This window comes from Nannospalax galili, unplaced genomic scaffold (genome assembly GCF_000622305.1).
Source record: "Nannospalax galili isolate Female #2095 unplaced genomic scaffold, S.galili_v1.0 scaffold54, whole genome shotgun sequence".
NCBI classification, from domain to species: Eukaryota; Metazoa; Chordata; class Mammalia; order Rodentia; family Spalacidae; genus Nannospalax; species Nannospalax galili.
In genome coordinates, this window is record NW_008341028.1 from 11,121,718 (window position 1) to 11,140,614 (window position 18,897).

Here is an 18,897-nt window from a genome sequence, read left to right on the forward strand (position 1 = left end):
TTTGGTGTCATAAAAAAAATAAATCTTTTTTGAAGGAAATTTGACACTTGACATATATTTTTAATATAGATCACCTTAACCCAGGTAAATACATTCTATACATGAAAAAGACAGTGAAATGTTTTCTTCTTTGGCCTTCTTGAAAACTGTAGGAATTTCAGATGTAGAAGAGACAGGCAAGATGTCAGGTAATCTTATACTTCCAAATGACTTAACCATCAACTTTTGTTCATTTACTTTCTTTATGACACCAAAATAAAAACGTACACAAGTTGGACATGGAGTAAGAGTCATAAAATCTGAGCTTACTGGTCAACATTCTTTTAAAACTATTTCACATTTGGAGACAGGAAACCAAGCATGGGTACCTCTAAACTAAACAGCTTTCCCATCAATCAGAATTAACATGCTCCAGACACTACTGATGGCTTAATTATAAGACCTGTCACAGAAGTACAAATGGCATTTTGCAAATGAGAAAAATGAGGTTCAGCATGTTAATTAGGTTGGCCGTATTTTAGAGAAAGAAAAGGCCTTTCCTCCTTCCTACCACTCCTACCAGTTCTCACACACACACACACACACACACACACACACACACACACGCATGTGCGCACACACACATGCATACAAATACACACATATGTACATGCAGTCGTATACTCATATATGTGTACATGCTCACACACACATACACATGTGCACACACACTACTTGACTCTCATTGGCAAAAGGAATACAATTTATCTTTCTATCTTCCATCTGACTGGTCTGTAAATATTGGCTGAATGAATCATTAAAAAAAAGATTTTATTTTTAATTATGTGTTTATGGGTGGGTGTGCATTTGTTTAGTCCCTGTGGAGGCCAGAGGAGGGTGTTGGGTTCCCTGGAGCTAGAGCTATAAGCAGTTGTGAACTGCCAGACCTGGATGCTGGGACCCAAACTCATGTCCTCTGCCAGAGCAGGAAGTGCTCTTATCTGCTAAGCCATCTTCTCTCCAGCCCTTGAATGAACCTTTTTAAGCAGCATAAACTAATGAATTTCAATTTTGTTTATTTATTTATTTACTTACTTATTTTATGTATGAGCATATTGCCTGTATTTGTGTATGTGCACCCATGTGATGCAATGTCCATGGAGGTCAGAAGAAGGCGTCAGATTCCCCCAGAATGGGAATTACAGACTGTTGTTAGCTGCCATGTAGAGGCTGGGAATCGAACCCGGGTCCTCTGTAAGATCAGCCTTCAACCCAAATTTCAATTTTGAGCATACCAAAATGCCAGTAATTTTTCTGTTAATTATATATATGATATGTATGAATTCATGTTAAACCTTGAGATTATGTTCAGCAATCACACATCTTTACAAACGTTCATGGCCATGAGGAGCCTTTCTCACCTGCATCATGAAGTGCGGTTCTTCCCTGTAGATCCATGTGCTCAGTGGGACAGTTGTACTGTTAAACAGAGAAACTTGGTGATATGGGAGTTTTGTTTTAAAATTCAACATCCAGACTCAAATGAACAGCTGTTATTTAATCTTAAAATATTCCACTTATCAAAGAAAGTAAAGGCTTTCAGACAATATACTAAATATTTTGACATCAAACAAATATAATAACACCATATAACTGTAAACTTAACAATATTTCACCAAACAGGAAACATATGGCCTATTACAATAGCATGAAATATTGAAAATATGTTATTATGTTATTGTTTGGGATTTTTTTTTCCCAGCAAGAGTTAAAATGAACCACCAGATGAGAAGAACAAAATAGTTCTAAGTGGCATCATAGGACTAGCGTGACAAAGCCTTCATCCAACCAAGTGACTCACAGAATACTGTGATTGTCTGATAAAAATGTATGGCTTGTATCATGTCAAAACCATCTGTGTTTGCACAGACACATATAGATTCGAGTACTTAATCTTATGCCATATTCTAGACAACAGAAAATTCCAGTCCCTTCAACAGGAAGGTCAAGCCTTTGTTGTTTATTTTTAAGACACTGACTAATGTGATTCACTTCCCTCATGATTTGTTCCTTATTGTTTCCATTCCTTCATAAACGATGGGAAAAAATACCACGTAAGCTAATGGTCAGAGGGAGCCTACCATTCTCTTTGATCCCGAGTTCCAAAAAGACACTAAGCACACATGCATGATTTACAGTCACATATCAAAGCCAGCAATTCCTGTCACTTCTACCTGAAGAAGCTTTTGCAGGCACAATGCATGTCCATACTTAGCAGCCAGGTGGAGAGCATTTCTCCCTGCGAAAGAAAGCATTTCAAGTTTATGTGAAGGATTATTTTCTTCATACAGGAATTTCCATAGAAATAGGAGCCCCCCCCAAAAAAAAAATTAGTCGGCAGGATATTTAATTTGTAAGTAGGCTTTCAGTTTCTAAGATGTTTCTTCCTCTTTGATATTTTAGTGGAAGATAATACACACACCCAAACTCTGAAGGCAGGAAGATAAATTAATCCTTGGCTTTCCTCAAGAGCAGGAGAAATGTCACCAGGTACAACTGTATCGCCAGCACTGAGGGAGGTGTCAGTGCTGAGACAAAGTGGGTAGTTACAGGGACGAGTGGGGAGGAGAGGACAGGGACGAGTGGGGAGGAGAGGTGGAAAGAGAGCGCAGAATGGGTAACATTTCCAGATAGCTGGTGTGGGCTCTGAAAGTGTAGGAAGTTAAAAACCAGTCATCATAGAAATGTCTTTTTTTCTGTTTTAGCTAATGTTCAAAGTTCCTTATGAGACTGTGTCCTGAAAACCATACAACATGTTCAAATATAATGCCAGTTCAAATGTGCACGTTTTACTTTTTAATACATTTTTAAAATGCAGTTCATGAGGGGGCATGTATAGGTCATGGCACACGTGTGGTAGCCAGAAGACAACTTGATGGAGTTGGTTCTTTGTGTCCTGGGGATCAAACATAGGTCATGGAGCTTGGTGGTAAGTACCTTTACCCACTGAGCCACATTTACATTACATTACATCCCTGTAAAATGTGCATTTACGTTACATTACATTCATGTAAAATGTGCATTTTACAGGAAAGGCCAAAAGGGGCTAGGGAGGGGAGGTTATCAGTCTGAGAGGCCAACTCCGAATTCTGATAAAATTAACCTTCAAAGAACCATCTTGTCTCATCTTCAAGTATTCTCCTGACTATATTTCTTTTTAAGGCTTTTTATTAATTAATTTACTCTCTCTGTGTCTGTCTCTCTCTCTGTGTGTGTGTACATGTGTATGTGCAGACATTTGCAGAAGTCAGTTCTGTTCTTCCATCATGTGTGTCCTCAGGAACTCATCAGGTTTGGTGGCAAGTGCCTTTCTCCACTGAGCCAACTCACCAATATCCCCTATCTTTCTTTACAGATACATCTGGCTTGAATGGTCAAAGCACAAGAGGCTCACCAGGCTATGGCAACATCAGTCTTTAACGCTCTTCATTTTTCTCCAGTCTTGCGCATACCTCAATACATAGCCCCATTTCGTATTTTTCCGTTAGAAAAGAAGTAAACGCAATTCCGATTATTGCTAGGCATGACGGGCCACAGCTTTATTCCAGCACTGGGGAGGCAGACACAGGTGATGTCTGGGAGTCCAAGGCCTGGTCTACACAGTGAGACCCTGTCTCAAAAAGAGAAAGGGGGTGGGGGAAGCCCTCAAAAAATCTTAAATTATGATTACCCAGGACTGATAAATTGGCTTTGAATTTTCTTTCAGTTTTATGTTAGTTTAGATAGTAGTAAGTGTGCTCAGGTCTAATCATTCCTGACCCACCAATATTTTTCTAAAATAAAATAGAGTGTCCTGGTCATTAAACAAGTCCAGATAATGCATATTCGGCATTCTCTCTTTCATTTTGTGGATTGAAGATGCAGCTCAGTGGACTGGCTGGATGGCTCTGTGGATAAGAGCACTTGCCACCAAGTCTGTGGACCTGAGTTCCATCCTTACAACCCACATGGTGGAAGGAGAAGAGACTTGAGCAAGTTGTCCTCTGACCTCCACAGGCTCTATGGCAGGTACACACATACACACACACACACACACACACACACACACACACACAATTGGGTTGTTTATTTGGTTGGTTGGTTTTTATGAGACAGGGTCTAGCCCAGGATGCCCTAGAACTCACTACGTAGCTCAGGCTAACCTCCAAGTCATACTTCTCCTGCCTCAGCTTTCCAAGTGCTGGAATTACAGGTGTGTATCACCACACCCAGATTTACATATATTTTTTTTTAAATATCCATACCTGGATGAAAACCTATAATAGAGCAATCAAGAAAGTTCTTTATTCTCAAGAAAGGATAATTCTAGTGACAGAAACAATTAAAAATATCAAATCAAAGTGTGGCTAAAGGACAATATAAACAAAAGACAGGAAGAATCCGGACGGCTAAGTTGGACTGTGGCCTGTGAGGCAAGGTCTGCTGAGCTTGGGAAAGCACTTGAGCTCGACCTGCAGTGAAGGATGGGACAAAAGCCACTAACCCAGCCACCAGGCACAAACGTCCAGAACAGAAAGAGCGCACACACAGATAGGAGACACATGTCCTAACTGGAATCAATAATCTGAAGAGTTCAGGTGAGGAACCGGCTAAACGTTCTAAAAATATTTTATGCTTTCTACTGATGTAGAGGAACAGTTAAGCCAGAAATACACTTCTTTCTCATTTGAATATGGATAATAGTTTTATTTTTTATTTAGAATTTGATGTTCCTTTAGGTAAGGATTTTCTTCACTAAATTGTGATCTTTCTCTTTCAGCCCCTCCCTCTCTCTTCCATTTCTAAACACAATGCTGATTTTCAGTATATATTTCTTTGCCTATACATGGAGTCATAAGATAAAATGTTCAAGTTTGTTGAGAGAATTCTCTCTTCTACATCAACTCCAATAATTAACTAATTACCAGAGTATAACTATATAGCACTAAGCTATTACGAGTCCCAGAGATAGCTGGTAAAAGCTGATTGCCACTAAGCCAGATGACGAGTTCCATCCTTGGGACCCAAATGGAAGGAGTGAACCAGTTCCTGCAAGTGATTCTCTGACCTCCACTGGTGTGCTGCACACACACGCACATGCAAACACATACACACACACACACACACACACAATAAATATATTTAAAAAAAAAAAGAGTCCCAGGGAACTGAAATAGTTACCCTAATTAATAAAAATCTAATGCTCCCATTGAAGAAAACCAAGAGCTATGTTCGAAAGCTTACAGGTCTACCTTATATGTACAAACTTAGCAGTAAGAGTTTAAAGGACAGACAGGTAAGCAGAAGACAAGTAAAAAGTAGATTTCAACTGTCTACAAAAAGGTTTTAGAGGCTGGAGAGATGGCTCAGTGGTTAAGAGCACTGGCTGCTCTTGCAGAGGACCTGGGTTTGAGTCTCAGTACCCATGTGGCAGCTAACAACCATCTAACTCCAGTTCCAGAATTGGACTCCTTCTTCTGACCTCCAGGCATTTTACAACACAGGCACACTCACATACATGCAGGCAATACACTCATACACATAAAATGAAAATAATAAAATATTTTAAAAAATATTTAAATTGAAAAGATGAGGACAATTTGTTTAACCCTTCTCGTCTTCCCAAATGGAGGCATTCCTTCTGCCTCTACCTTGAGTGCTGGCATTACAGGTGTCTGCCACCATGCCCAGTTTTATGGGGTTCTGAGGACTGAATCTAGGCAAGCACTCTACCAACTAAGCTACAGCACCAGCCTTCAGTTGGTTACTAACACAGTCTGTAGTAGCGATTGAAGCCTATTTGTAATTGTAGAGTGTGGGAGCTGGGTGTGGTGGTGCATGCCTTTAATCCCAGCACTCGGGAGGCAGAAGCAGGGGATCTCTGTGAGTTCAAGGCCAGCCTGGTCTACATAGTGAGTTCCAGGCCAGCTGGGGCTACAGGGACCTCTCATGGAGGGAAACATACCCGCAGTGTCACTGGTTGCAATATCAACTCCATGAATAAGGATGGCATTCAGACACTCCAGGTTCCCTTTGGAGGCCACAACATGGAAGCTGAACAAGACGAAACATTTGTTAAGTTGTGGAAACTAACAAGGTAATTTAAAGGGTATACCAACATCCTTCTTTATTTAACACACACACTTACATGGACACACACACCTATGTTATAAAGGCAACAACAAAACACCTTTACAAGTTTATCATGTCTAGTCTCCAAATCTGAAATGCTTCAAAATCTGATTCGCCTAACTAGTCAAGACATTCTGGAAATACCTGATTAGAACAAGCAAAAGATTTTAATATGCAACAGCCTTAAAATGAGAAAATGTTGTACTATAATATCATTAGCACTATAATTTATTATTTTGATAGTCAAAGCATAGCACTTAGAGCTTAATAAAAGCACATTGAGCCGGGCATGATGGTGCACCCCTTTGACCCCAGCACTTGGAAGGCAAAGTAGTTGGATTTCTGTAAGTTTGAGGCCAGTCTGGTCTACATACAAAGTCCCAGGCCAGCCAGGACTACATAGTGAGACCTCATCTCAAAAACAAAAGGGGAGGGGGCTAGAGAGATGGCTCAGCAGCTAGGACTGCTTACTGCTCTTGTAGAAGATGAGGGTTTGGTTCCCGGCACCCACACAGCAGCTCACAACTCCAGTTCTCGGAAATCAATGCCTTTTCCGGCCTGTGGGTGGGTGCGGCACTCATGTGCATAAACCTATATACAGTCCTATGTACAGACACATAAACATAAAACAATAGAATTTTTTTTTAAAAAAAAAAAAGAGAAGCTACCTTTAAGCATTTAGCACACAAGATGCCAGTAAACAAAGCACTCTGTTCTCTCATCACCGGATGCTTTACTCTACAAGCATTTATAGAAGCTTTTGGGTGGTGCACTAAGAATGGGTACTGACTATTCACTACTGAATCCAAGGTGGTGAATACGGCAGGAGTTGTTGGTAAAGGGCACTGAAGTCAACCTGAAATAGGACCCCTTCTGCACATGCCCAGAGACAAGGGACATGACAGTGCTCAAGGGGGTGCCTGTGAGGGTCACATTTAGAATCACTCTCAACAGGAGGCTCCTTCCCTGGCCACAGCAGAGAAGTCCTATGCTCCCCAAGTCCTGAAGCCTTAGTACCTCAGTCCCCCTCCCACCCTTCATTATTCTACATAGAACTTAACATGTTTACACTATATAAGCTCAGTACAGATTCTTTACCGCCTGTAGCTCTCTTCCCACTCAACAGCAAACTCAATAAAAGCAAAGATTTTGTTGTTGTCTCCTTTTCTCTCTGTTATAGCTCTGGAACCAAGTATAAGTGTTAGACCTTCAAATGTCTGAATAAGTAAAATACTTAGACACAAAATCTGGGAATAGCTTACAAATTCATTTCCAGATATGACTAGGACACAGTGAGAATCTATTAATATTATGACAGATGACATGCAAACTAGAGACCAGGAACTTGCTAAGGACTGCCAGACACCAGGCAAGGGTATCATTTATTTTTAATGTGTATGAGTATTTTGTCTGCATGTATGCGGTACACTATGTGAAATGCCTGCAGAGGCCAGAAGAGGGTGTCGGATCCCCTGGAACTGGTTTTTAGCCACCATGTCGGTGCTAGGAACAGAATCTGAGTCTTCTGCAAAAGCAGCCAGTGCTTTTAACCACTGAGTCATCTCCAGAGACCTCAAGGGCATCATTTAACCTCCCTATAACATGGAAGCTATTAGAACCTACAATACCCATAGGACCTTAGGAGGAGTGAGAATTTCCTTCACACAAAAGTACTTAGTCTCCTAATGATTTTAGAGGCACCAGTTTTTGTTTGTTCTTGCTTGTTTTCATTCTTTGACTCAGAAAATTTGGAAGACCTCTTTCTTTAAGAAAGATCCACATTATACAGATAATATACTATTTGGGCAGAAGTCACAGCAAGTCACCAGTGCATGATTAATGCTGCTGTGCTATAAATAGTAGATTGCTTCAGGAAGAAAGGGTTGTACAGAATGCATGAAAACTGCTTTATAGAAATACTCTTTTGCAGTTAAAAACTAAACACTTGAGGCTGGAAAGATGGCTCAACAGTTAAGAGCTCTGGCTGCTCTTGTAGAGCAGGATCCAGGTTTGATCCCCAGCACCCACATGGCAGCTAACAACCATGCGTAACTCCAGGGGATCTGACACCCTCTTCTGACCTCTGCAGGCATTGCACAGCACTGGTGCACCTACATACATGCAGGCAATGCACTCATACACATAAAATAAAAAAAAATAAGAAAAAAGAAATTGTATAAAAAGCAAACTCTTTGTTAAATTACATTTATTTAGTGTGTGTGTATGTGTGTGTGTGTGTGTGCACAGCAGAGCACAGAGGACAACTTGTAAGAGTTCTGTCTTTCTACCATGTGGGTCCTGGGAATCCAACTTAGTTGTTAGGCTCTGTGGCAAGCCTTCAACCCACTGAGCCATCTTGCTGGTCCCTCAGTTTTTTAAAGGCAAGGACTTCTGCTTCCATGATGGAACACAGGTAATTTAGGCAACAAGTACCTCAGAAAACTAGAAAAGATGCACAAATTACAACCACCTGCTTGAAGGCACTGATGAGCTAACAAGATAATAAAAACTTACTAAGCCCAGGAAATGAGAAAAGAGAGAGGCCAGGGAGGTGAGCTAAGGCCACTTTCTCCCTAGAAGCCTTGCATAATTCCAGAGAAATAAGTCGGGAGAATGAAGAGCTCTCTGACAGCCAGGAGTGGTGGGGACTCTGGAAGGGGGCCTCAAAAGTCTGCAACTGGCAGAGGGATCCTTGGCAAACCATCTCCACCTTAGGTTGGGAGCTCAAAGTCTATACTCAGCAGAGAGAGAGGTAAGAAGAAAACAGATCCTTGTAGAGACTATGAATAGGCATAAACTGGTTTCTTTGGGAGATTTATTTTTATTTATATGTATGTGTGTCTGTGTATATGTGCACATATGTGTGGATGTTCCTGAAAAGGCCAGAAGAGGGCATTGGAGTCCCTGGGACTGAAGTTTCAGATTGGTTGGGTAGCGCCTGACAAGGGATCCTCTCCAACCCCCCAGTTCCCTCTTGGAAACACACTGGGTTCAAGAATCACTTGTTACTTTTGTCTTTAAAATTTCCAAAACTAAAAATTAAAAATTGTGTTTAAAATTTTCAAAATTGGAAACCAAAAATTTTTAAATAAAATTGGTTTTCAATTATAAACAGAAGATATATTTGTAACATGTCCTATACTATTATATATATAGTGTTTAATTAAAAATACAAAAGCATTTATTATGAAAGAATATAATAGGGTTGGAGAGATGGCTCAGTGGTTGCGAGCACTGATTGCTCTTCCAGAGGACCCAGGTTCGGTTCCCAGCACCCACATAGCAGCTAACAACCGTCCATAACTCCAGTTCCAAGATATCTGACACCTCTTTTGGCCTCTTTGGGCATTACATGACACAGGTGCACTTACATGCCAGCAAAACACTCATATACATAAAATACAAATAAATAACATTTTTTAAAACTGCTACTTGTTAAAATTGAAACACTACAAACCCAAAAGTTTTCAAACTTCATTGCTCTTAAACAACTACTGAATTTATGTCCCATTTTGCTTTCTTGTTATATTTAAAAATTATACATTCCAAAGTTGTAATCACAATCAAACATTAACAGTTCACTTCCTAATATCCATTGCTATATTTAGTATCTAACTTCTAATAATATTTTGAAGGGAAGAAAAATAAATCTTAAGCAAGTATCAGACTGAGGAATTTTAGGAAATGGGACTTTTTACCTCTGAGTTTGAAAGTGTTCCCAGATAAGGTCTCCACTGCTGTAATTATAGTCTTAACAGAATCAAGATCTACCCTTTAACCCAACCACTCCTATCCTCAGCAAGAAGGGAAAGATGAAGATCTGCAATGGGTGGGGAACACATTTGGCTCATCAGTGTGTAAACAAGCAGGGAGTCCTCCTCACCCAGAATGAAAGGGCAGGTTCACTACCTGTGTCTCCCCAAACCACCTAGGTATTCTGCCTTCTCCCCGCTCTGCTCAGTCTCATTTAAACTAATTACACAAATTTTTTAAAAAATCAAATTGAGGCTATGGAGAAAGGACAGTGTTATTTCCAGAACTCTTCCAAAGCAGAAAGTGTGGGCTCACATCCCAGCTCCATGACTTTTCTGGGAATTAGAACAAGCTATTTAATGTCTGGAAATTCTTTTTTTCTCACTTCTTTTACAGGACTGCTTCAAAGATCAAGTACACTAAAGATTGCAAAAAAAAAATTGTTAAAGCTTATCAATGAAAATACTCCCAATACCACAGGCTGGTATGGCTTTACCAGGGGCCATAGGCACTAAAGAGCATTAAATCAAGAACAGTTATTAGTCTGTTTGGAAGTGTTCAGAGTAACAGTTCTTGTAAAGACTTTCTAAATCAAGAAGCTGATAACCACAATGCACAAATGTCATTTGTATCCCAAGGTCCTAACCAGAGTCCTTGGAGATGTATTCATGGGTAAATACTCACACAGATCTGCCTTCCACATCTAGCTTGCCTGGATTGACACCCTTTTTGGCCAGAATTGAAGATACTTTCTCCACATCCCCCCTTTCGGCAGCTTTCATCAACCGGTCGTCATATTTATTCCAATCCACTGCTTGCTACAGAAAAGAAAAAAAACAGTGGCAGACTGTATTAGTGAGCTTGTCTACAGAAGGAAGGAAAAGAGAGGGGGACAGTACTGTGCCCCAAATTCCCTTGTGTGCCTACTTCACCAGAAGAGCAGTTTCCTAAAAACTTCCCCCCGAAACATGACATATAAGAAGCCTAAACTTTTAGAAAAAAAATGTGTGTCTATACATTACTTTAAACTTTTGAGAAAAAATATTAATGTTCCCCCTGTATGATGTCCTTTTCTTTGACTTTGTGCCAAAGAAGGGAAGCGAATAATTACTGAACACCTACCCTGTGCCAAGCACCAACACCTCAAACTACCCCAGGGAATTACAATTACGATCTCTACTGAACAGATGAGAAGAGGCTCTGAGGCATCAAATGACTTGTGTGAGCCAGGCCAGTCTTGGCTCTGTTGGGTCTGTGTTCCCTAGCTCCCACTTTCAGATCCGTCTCTGGTTACTGTCTCCCAGCACCCTTAGGAGCAGCAGAATTCTGTGTGTATTGTAAGACACTATGCCCCTCCCCTACCTATTCCAAAGGCCAAAGGCTTTGTTCAACAAAGTACACACACACACACACACACACACACACACACACACACACATACACACATACACGTGTTCAACAGAAAAGCGATTCATTATGCTTATACATTAGTATAAAAAGAAACTTCTACATAGAAAAAAAAAACTAAAAAGGAGTCTAAAGTACTACTTTTTTTTCTTTTTAGAGACAGCATTTCACTATGTAGCCCAAGCTGGCACTCACACTTGCTATTCTCCTGCCTCAGCCTCCCAAGTGTGGGAATTACAGGCAGGCACTGTCACTGCCAGCAGATTTTTTTTTATCTTAGCAAATATTCAATGCACATGTACTTAAAAGGAAAGTGAACGGTATTTTTTTTAAAAAGGAGGAAACACACTATATATGTATATACATATATATGTGTATATACATATATAGTGCATCAAGGTTATCTTTAGCTTTAGGTAGAGAAAATGCCTTCAAGACATCCTAAGGCCAATAGCTTGGGTCTTTTCTCAGGCAGCAGAAATGTCAGAGCACAAAAATAATATGTATACATATGTGTGAACAGCTGTAAGTGTGAGTATACTATAACACTTAGAAAGGAGATCAAGAAAAGAGTCATATTAGGTAATAAAATACATGTTTGTAAGTGCATAGATTTTTGGCCTTTTAAAATATTACATCAGGGGCTGGCATCATGGCTCAGTAAGGAAAGGCACTTGCCACAAAGTCTGATGACCAGAATTAGATCCCCAGGACCCACAGGTGGAGGGAAAGAACTGACTCCCACAAGTTTTCCTCTGACCTCTGCACATGTGATATGGGGTGCACATGCATATGCATACACATGTGCACACACGTAATATAAGTAAAATTATAATAAAATCTTACATCAACTCATTAACTTACTGCTAAATTCTATGCTAAATCCAGTGTTATTTGTATAACTTAAAAAAGATCTTCATGTTTTCACATAATTTACAAAGTCAATCCTATGCCCACAAATATAGCAAATCTCTGAAAGAAAAAAAAATTTCCTTACAGACCCTCTAAATGTCATATCAATATGATTTTTATATCTACTATTCTGTCCAGGAAAAAATAAACCACTAAACCACTAAGTTTCTAGAGTAAATTCTGCTAATTTACCTATAAATTACTTAAAAGAGAAGATACTAAAATTGAATATGAAAGAAGATATATACATACAATTTTTAACTCACTCCTGAGATTCAATTTTTCAATGGAGCCTGGTTCAAGCATCTATACAGACTTCAGAAATGTTGGACTGAAATTAAATAATGAATAATGGTACCTTCTTGGCTCAAAATCTAAACTACACTGTAGGGATCACCTTTCTTTAAGCTAGAACAAAACAGCCTACTGCTTGGTTGGAGAAATGGTATTGGATTTAGACCTAAGCAACTTTGGGTTTTCAAATGCCTGATGGATTAGGTCACGCTCAGCACACAAACAGTTGCTCTAAATTGATTAGTTTATCCTTAGACTTAATTAGCCTTTATTTCCACAGAAGCTTCCTGGTGGAAAAGAAGCTACCGACATCCCTAGCACATTGCAAAGCTCCGAACCAAGGCTTTTAAAAAGAAAAAGGAAATTAGATGGGATTAAAGTCTCATATTAGCATGTGATTGTTCAGTTCTACATCAAGTCCTGGCCTAATGTCACTTAATAGTGATACTGCTCAGTTATTAACACTCTATCTTTAAGGCCAGAAAAAAATAAATACTTTTGTTAGCTCAGTTAGCTACCATTAACTCCCACAGCAAATCAGAAAAAAATTACTAGTACAAAGATATCGGCAGCAGTAACTAACACAGGACATTTTAAAGACCACAGAGCCTCTGCGAGGGTCCTCTGGAGCATGAGATACCCACTCTGTTCGCAGGAGCTCGAGAAAGCCAACAGTTCATCATGCTCAGGCTTGAGTTTTGCGTTCCAACCGTGAAAGACCCCTGCATTCAGTTATAAATCTCTGCAGCTCACAAAGCCAAGTCTGCAGACTCCTAGCCAGGGACTCCGTCCCTCACATGTTGGACTGCACTTAGCTTGGATGGCCAGAGATATTTTCTTCATCTTCTGGATCCTTCTCCATAATGCTGGAAAATTCTCCTCCCTGCCTCACAGCGCCTGATGCACAAAGCAGCCTGTCAGGTACTGGAACAAACTCCTCCTTCTTACTTTCTTGTGAGCGGCTGCCTTTCAAAGCCGTCCCCTTTCAGGGCCCCCACTGGAAGACCTGGACTGCACTCCAAATCCTGCTGCATCCACCCTTCAGTCCAGACGCGGCTGTGCAGGAGGACTGGCCAAGGCCGAACCGACCAGTAAACAGCGTGTGGCCTGTTTCCCATTGGTGCGATTCTAATTTAGATTCCATAGGCCCTGACAGCTGGCTGATAGAAAGGAACAGCTAAGAATATATTGTCAATGCATGCTTTCCCTCTGAGTAACTGATCCCAGGTCTACTGGGGGGGAAATGACTCAAATGTGTTGTGAAACAAGCTGATTATATCAAAACAACTTGTATGACATAGTGACAACCGAGGTTCACAGGCAAATTTGGTTATTCAACAAAATAGTCTTTAAAAGTGATTTCAATGTTAGGATCATCTATCATGAAATTATAATAGCCTCAACAAACAGAATATAACATTCTATTTAAAGCAAATGGGTCATGCTTTCATTTAAGGAAATGCGCACGCACACACACACACACACAATGACACTTGGAAATTTTCTCCACGTTAGTACCCCAATCAAGCTCACTGCATACAACTGGGTTTCGGCTTACAACTGCTGCCAGTCTGTCTCCCTGTGTGTCAAACAAGAAGAGACAAGAGACACTGCCAAGACAGCAAGTAGACAGCATCGTGGTGAATACTGTTCAACAAAATTTAAATTTAACTTGGTACCCTTCCTTTCCAAGTTTAGCGCCTTGCCTGTAGAACAAGTAAATATTTTATCAGTGGAAAGTCAAATTATCTGGATTTGGTGCATAAAAATAAAATAAAATAAACTGATTAAACACTAAAGGAAGCAAATGCATACCAGATTCTGAGCTAGACTATAAATATGACTTTGTTTGACAAGTTCTCCACATTTCCTACAATCGGACCAACATTCTTCACATTATCGAGCCCGGTACATCCTCAGGCTCAGGGTAGTGTTTTGTTTTTTGTTTCCATTTTTTTTTTTTTTTTTTAGCATGTTCTAAATACCACAATGGCATGAGAAGAATTTATATTTCCTCCAAAAAGACACATTCAGGAAAATTGGTTCATGGGAATGTAAAACATCACAACGTGAGTGTTTAGCTGAAGGAGGGAGCTGCCATACTGTAGATGATGCTGGCTGGTGAAAATTCTATTATAAACGCCCACAAGAAATCCATTTCCTCCTAGTTCAATGCAAAACATTAGGCCTATATTCCAATTCCAAAGCATACAAGGTCATACACCATAATGTATTATTTTTCAAACAATGAGAATTTTTCCCAAACCACATGAGATAACACAAAGAATTCACTTGGCTGGACCCAGAGGTCCGCCCAGCCTATTCACTCCTCTTCAGAGGAAATCTGGGCTAGAACTCAGGCCCTGTCCATTGGTTAACAAAGCAAGCACATTCTTTCTAGAAATGGGTTAGCAAGGACGGGGAAAATAACAGAAGGGGAAACCGTAGTGACTGACAAGCCATACAAGAAGTGCTGGATCTGGATGGGACTGTGTCTTCCCTCCAGGAAGACTGTCCCAAGCTACCACTGTCCCAGGCCTATTCACACCCCCTCCTGGTCCCTCACCCTTTACAGCTCTTCCCAAGAGCCTCCACTGATTCCAGGTCTCTGCTGGTGGCCCCTGGAAGGCTTTTTCCTAGCTCGCACTGGGTTCTCTCAAAATGTCACTTCCCCTGAGACCTAGCAGATCACCGTATTTGAGCAGTCACTGCCCATCACTCCACCTGCCCCACCCTCTTCCCTGTGCCGGGGACTTTTCTTCAAAATGCGCAACAGTTTCTGTCATTATCCTATGTCTGCCTGTCCCTCCACAGTCTTTCTGGCTCCTGGGTCCGATGTCACTGCACCATAGGTCTGTCTTTGCAACTCTGTAAACCTCATTGGGCCCTTCAGAAAGCACTGTCAGTAGTGGTCAAAGAATGTACTTTAGCATCAGAGTCCAGCTGGGCAGCCCCTTGGCTGTGTGCATCAGTGGGAGAGTTTGTTTCTACTTTCAAAGCTTCGGTTCAAGTACAGAGCAAGGGCAGTGGGGAGAAGCCATCTGTATGAAGTCAAAGCGCCCATGCCTAAAGCTTGGTGCTGTGCGAGGCAGAGAAGGATATCCAAAACTGGAAAGCACTGGTCATAGTTACAAGGACTCCTGGTCAGAGTCACTAAGCACAAGGAAATTCTTTTAAAATTTAAGAAAGGTGTTAAAAAAAAAAAGAAAGAAAGAAACCAAGTATTTATTCCTTCTTCCTATGTCATCTATACCTCAGGGCAACCAATTAATCAACAAAGTTCACTTCATTATTGCACTCAATGGGAGGAAACTCAAGTATGGAACTGTAAACATGACCAAATACACATGGCTGGAATGGACACAGATCTTAGAGAAAACCTCAAGACTGTCAACATCCCTAGACTGAAGTGATTTCTTACTATGTGCAAAATATGTATCCTTATATTTACAGACAAATATCCCAATCACCACTCATCAAAGAAGGCTAATTTTGCACCAGTCAGAGACTATTACCAAGTACCACAACTGGTCACACACGGACATTGTCTACAAATTGCCCAGGCCTAAGTGACACATCTACAATGCAACCTCCACACGTAAGATTCATGGAACATAGAACAGGGGTAAAGAAGAGAACACTAATGAATCTCTCAGTTCTCAATAATGAAGCTCCCTCATGCAGCGGAGGGCCAGGAAGATCAAGAGTCTGCTGAATGATGGTCCTTGGACAAGACTCCTTTAACTTTACCCACCCAAGGCTCAGGGACCATCTCGGAAGAGGGGGTGGAAAGATTGTAAGAGCCAGGGCAGGGGTGCAGGACCATATGTAAGCAGAGTCCTACAAGCTCCTGGGAACCTGCTCATATTATTCTATGGCAATGATGTCAGTATGTTTTTTTTTTTTTTACTTTTTTTAAAATTCATTTTAATTTTGTGTGTATGTGTTTTGCCTGAATATATGTAAGTACACCACATGTGTGCCACACCCACAGAGGCCAGAAGAGGTTTTCAGGTCCCAGAACTGGAGTTACAACAGCTGTTAGCCACCAAATGGATGCTGGGAACTGAACTGCTCTTAACGGATGAACCATCTCTCCAGCCCCTTGCTTTGTATTTTGAAACAGGGTCTCACATAGCTCGGGCTGTCCTGGGCCTCTACATAGAGCAGGATAACTTTAAACTTCTGATCCTCCTGTCTCCACCTCCTAAGCACTGGGATTATAGGCATGTGGCACCACATCCAGTATATAGGGTATTAGGGAACTAACCCAATATATGCTAGACAAATACTCTACCAACTGAGCAACATCCCCAGCCACTTAAGTTAATCTTTATAAGGATAATAGGAAAAGTAAAAAAAAAAAAAAAAAAAAAAAAAATTCACTTTGCTGTTCAGCCAGTGACTGATCAAGGATCCCTCAAGACTGCTGATATCACACAAAGATAACTCGACCTTCAATGTGTTCTTGGTGGCCACCACCTTTGAAATAGTCTAACCGAACTTTAAAAATAAAAATCTACCCAAACCTATGGACCTAATAATTTACAAGAAACAGAGAGACAAAGGAACAGACCCATATCATAGACTGTGATAAAAAAGATCCAGAGAGAAAATTATACTTTGACGTATTTTGTTTGTTTTGTTTTGGTTTGGTTTTGGTTTTGGTTTGTTTCTTGAGACAAGGTCTCTGTAGCCCCAGCTGACCTGGAACTCGCTCTGTAAACCAGGCTGGCCTTGATCGCAGAGATCCCCCCGCCTCTGTGACTAAAGGTGTGCACCACCAACACCTGGCTGAAATTATTGCTTTTTAAAATATGGCAAGAAAGAAAGATGAATGTGTATAGATTAAAGTGACATCACAACGGTTAACAGCGAATCACAGGAGCGGAACGTAAGCAGCATTCATAAACAAACTATTTTAGGAATATGACTACTGACTGGATACTTGGTGACATTAAACAATTACAATAAATTGAGAGTGTTGTTTTCATAGTGTTATGATTTTTAAGCCCTATTTTTAAAAATACATACTACACTATCTTCAAATAAAATAAGATATCTGATATTTGCTTCAAAAATAATCACAGTCACTAGGGGATGGACTAAATTCAATAGGATCAAATCACATGACATATTGATAAAATTCATCTCTAGAACAAAAGGATGGCTCATGGTATGAAAGTCAGTGTCATACACCAACTTAAATGGATGAAGGACAGTGTCTTAATTAATGCAGAAAAAGCATCTGGTAAGACTTGATAGCCTTCCATAATTAAAATAAAAAGAAGCAAACAAAATTCACTCAGGATGGAGAGGTGGCTTAGCAGGTAAGGCGCCTGAATTCAGTCCTGGGGGCTACATGATGGAAGGAGGAAGCTGAGAGCCAATCCTGAGAGTTGTCCTCTGACTTCTGCATGTGCACTGTGGCACAAGTGTACCACGGCGTGCCCACACATGAAGGGCCAGAGTAAATAAATAAATAAGTAAATAAATACATGTTAAAACACTCAACAAACTAAGTACAGAAGGAAACTACCTGGACATAATAATGATCATATATAAAAAGTCCGCCGTTAATATCATGCTTACTCATGGAAGATTGAAGCTTTCTCCTATAAGATAAAGAACAAGGAAAGGATAATCTGGAAGAACATTAAGACAACTCCATTTATACAGCATCAAAAAGAATAAAACATATTCAAAAACCACTCAGCCAAGGAGGGAGAGATGCACACAGGACCTGAAAAGTCAAAGGACACTAAAGAAGCCGTGGGTGGGTGGGGAGAGACTTGGTATTGAGATTTGGAAGACCTGCTGTTGGCAAGGAGTCAATGTTACTCAAAGTCATGTAGAGATCAAAACAATCTACATCAAAATCTCAATGGCATATTTTTTGCAGAAAAATCTATCCTGAAATTCATATGAAATCTCAAGAAACCTCAAATAAACAGCTTTAAAGACAGAAATTCAAATATGGATGTCTCTGTTTCTTGTTTCAAAACACATTACAAAGCTATAGCAATCAAAACAGTATAGGGTTGACATAAAGTCTATCTATTTATCTATCCATCAATCATCTACCTACTGATCTATCTATCCATCTATCAATCATCTATCTACCTATTTATCCATCATTCACCTATCTACCTATCTATCCATCTATCAATAATCTATCTAATATCCCTCCCTTCCTTCTTTCCTTCCTTCCTTCCTTCCTTCCTTCCTTCCTTCCTTCCTTCCTTCCTTCCTTCCTTCCTGTCTGTCTGTCTGTCTATTCATCACAGAATAGAAAGCTTAGAAGCAATTCCCTTGATTATATAAGTAAATATTCTTTAACGAGGGTACCAAAACCAGTGATTGGAGAAAGGAAGGCCTTTT

General features: G+C 40.2%; 1 protein-coding gene across 3 annotated transcripts in view; it reads right to left on the reverse strand.

Moving 5' to 3' along the window:
• The window catches only part of Uaca (uveal autoantigen with coiled-coil domains and ankyrin repeats), a 98,376-nt gene that overhangs the window by 38,659 nt on the left and 40,820 nt on the right, over positions 1-18,897 (reverse strand). For 2 of the 3 annotated variants that reach the window (XM_017799010.2, XM_008836393.3), the window contains exons 2-5: positions 10,588-10,721; positions 5,984-6,072; positions 2,214-2,278; positions 1,401-1,458 (exon numbers count right to left, since the gene is read on the reverse strand). In XM_017799010.2, coding sequence (XP_017654499.1) covers positions 1,401-1,458; positions 2,214-2,278; positions 5,984-6,072; positions 10,588-10,721 — 346 coding nt within the window. Of the gene's footprint in view, positions 1-1,400; positions 1,459-2,213; positions 2,279-5,983; positions 6,073-10,587; positions 10,722-13,160; positions 13,544-18,897 lie in introns of those variants that run through there. The other variant, XM_008836394.3, reaches the window with a different exon arrangement.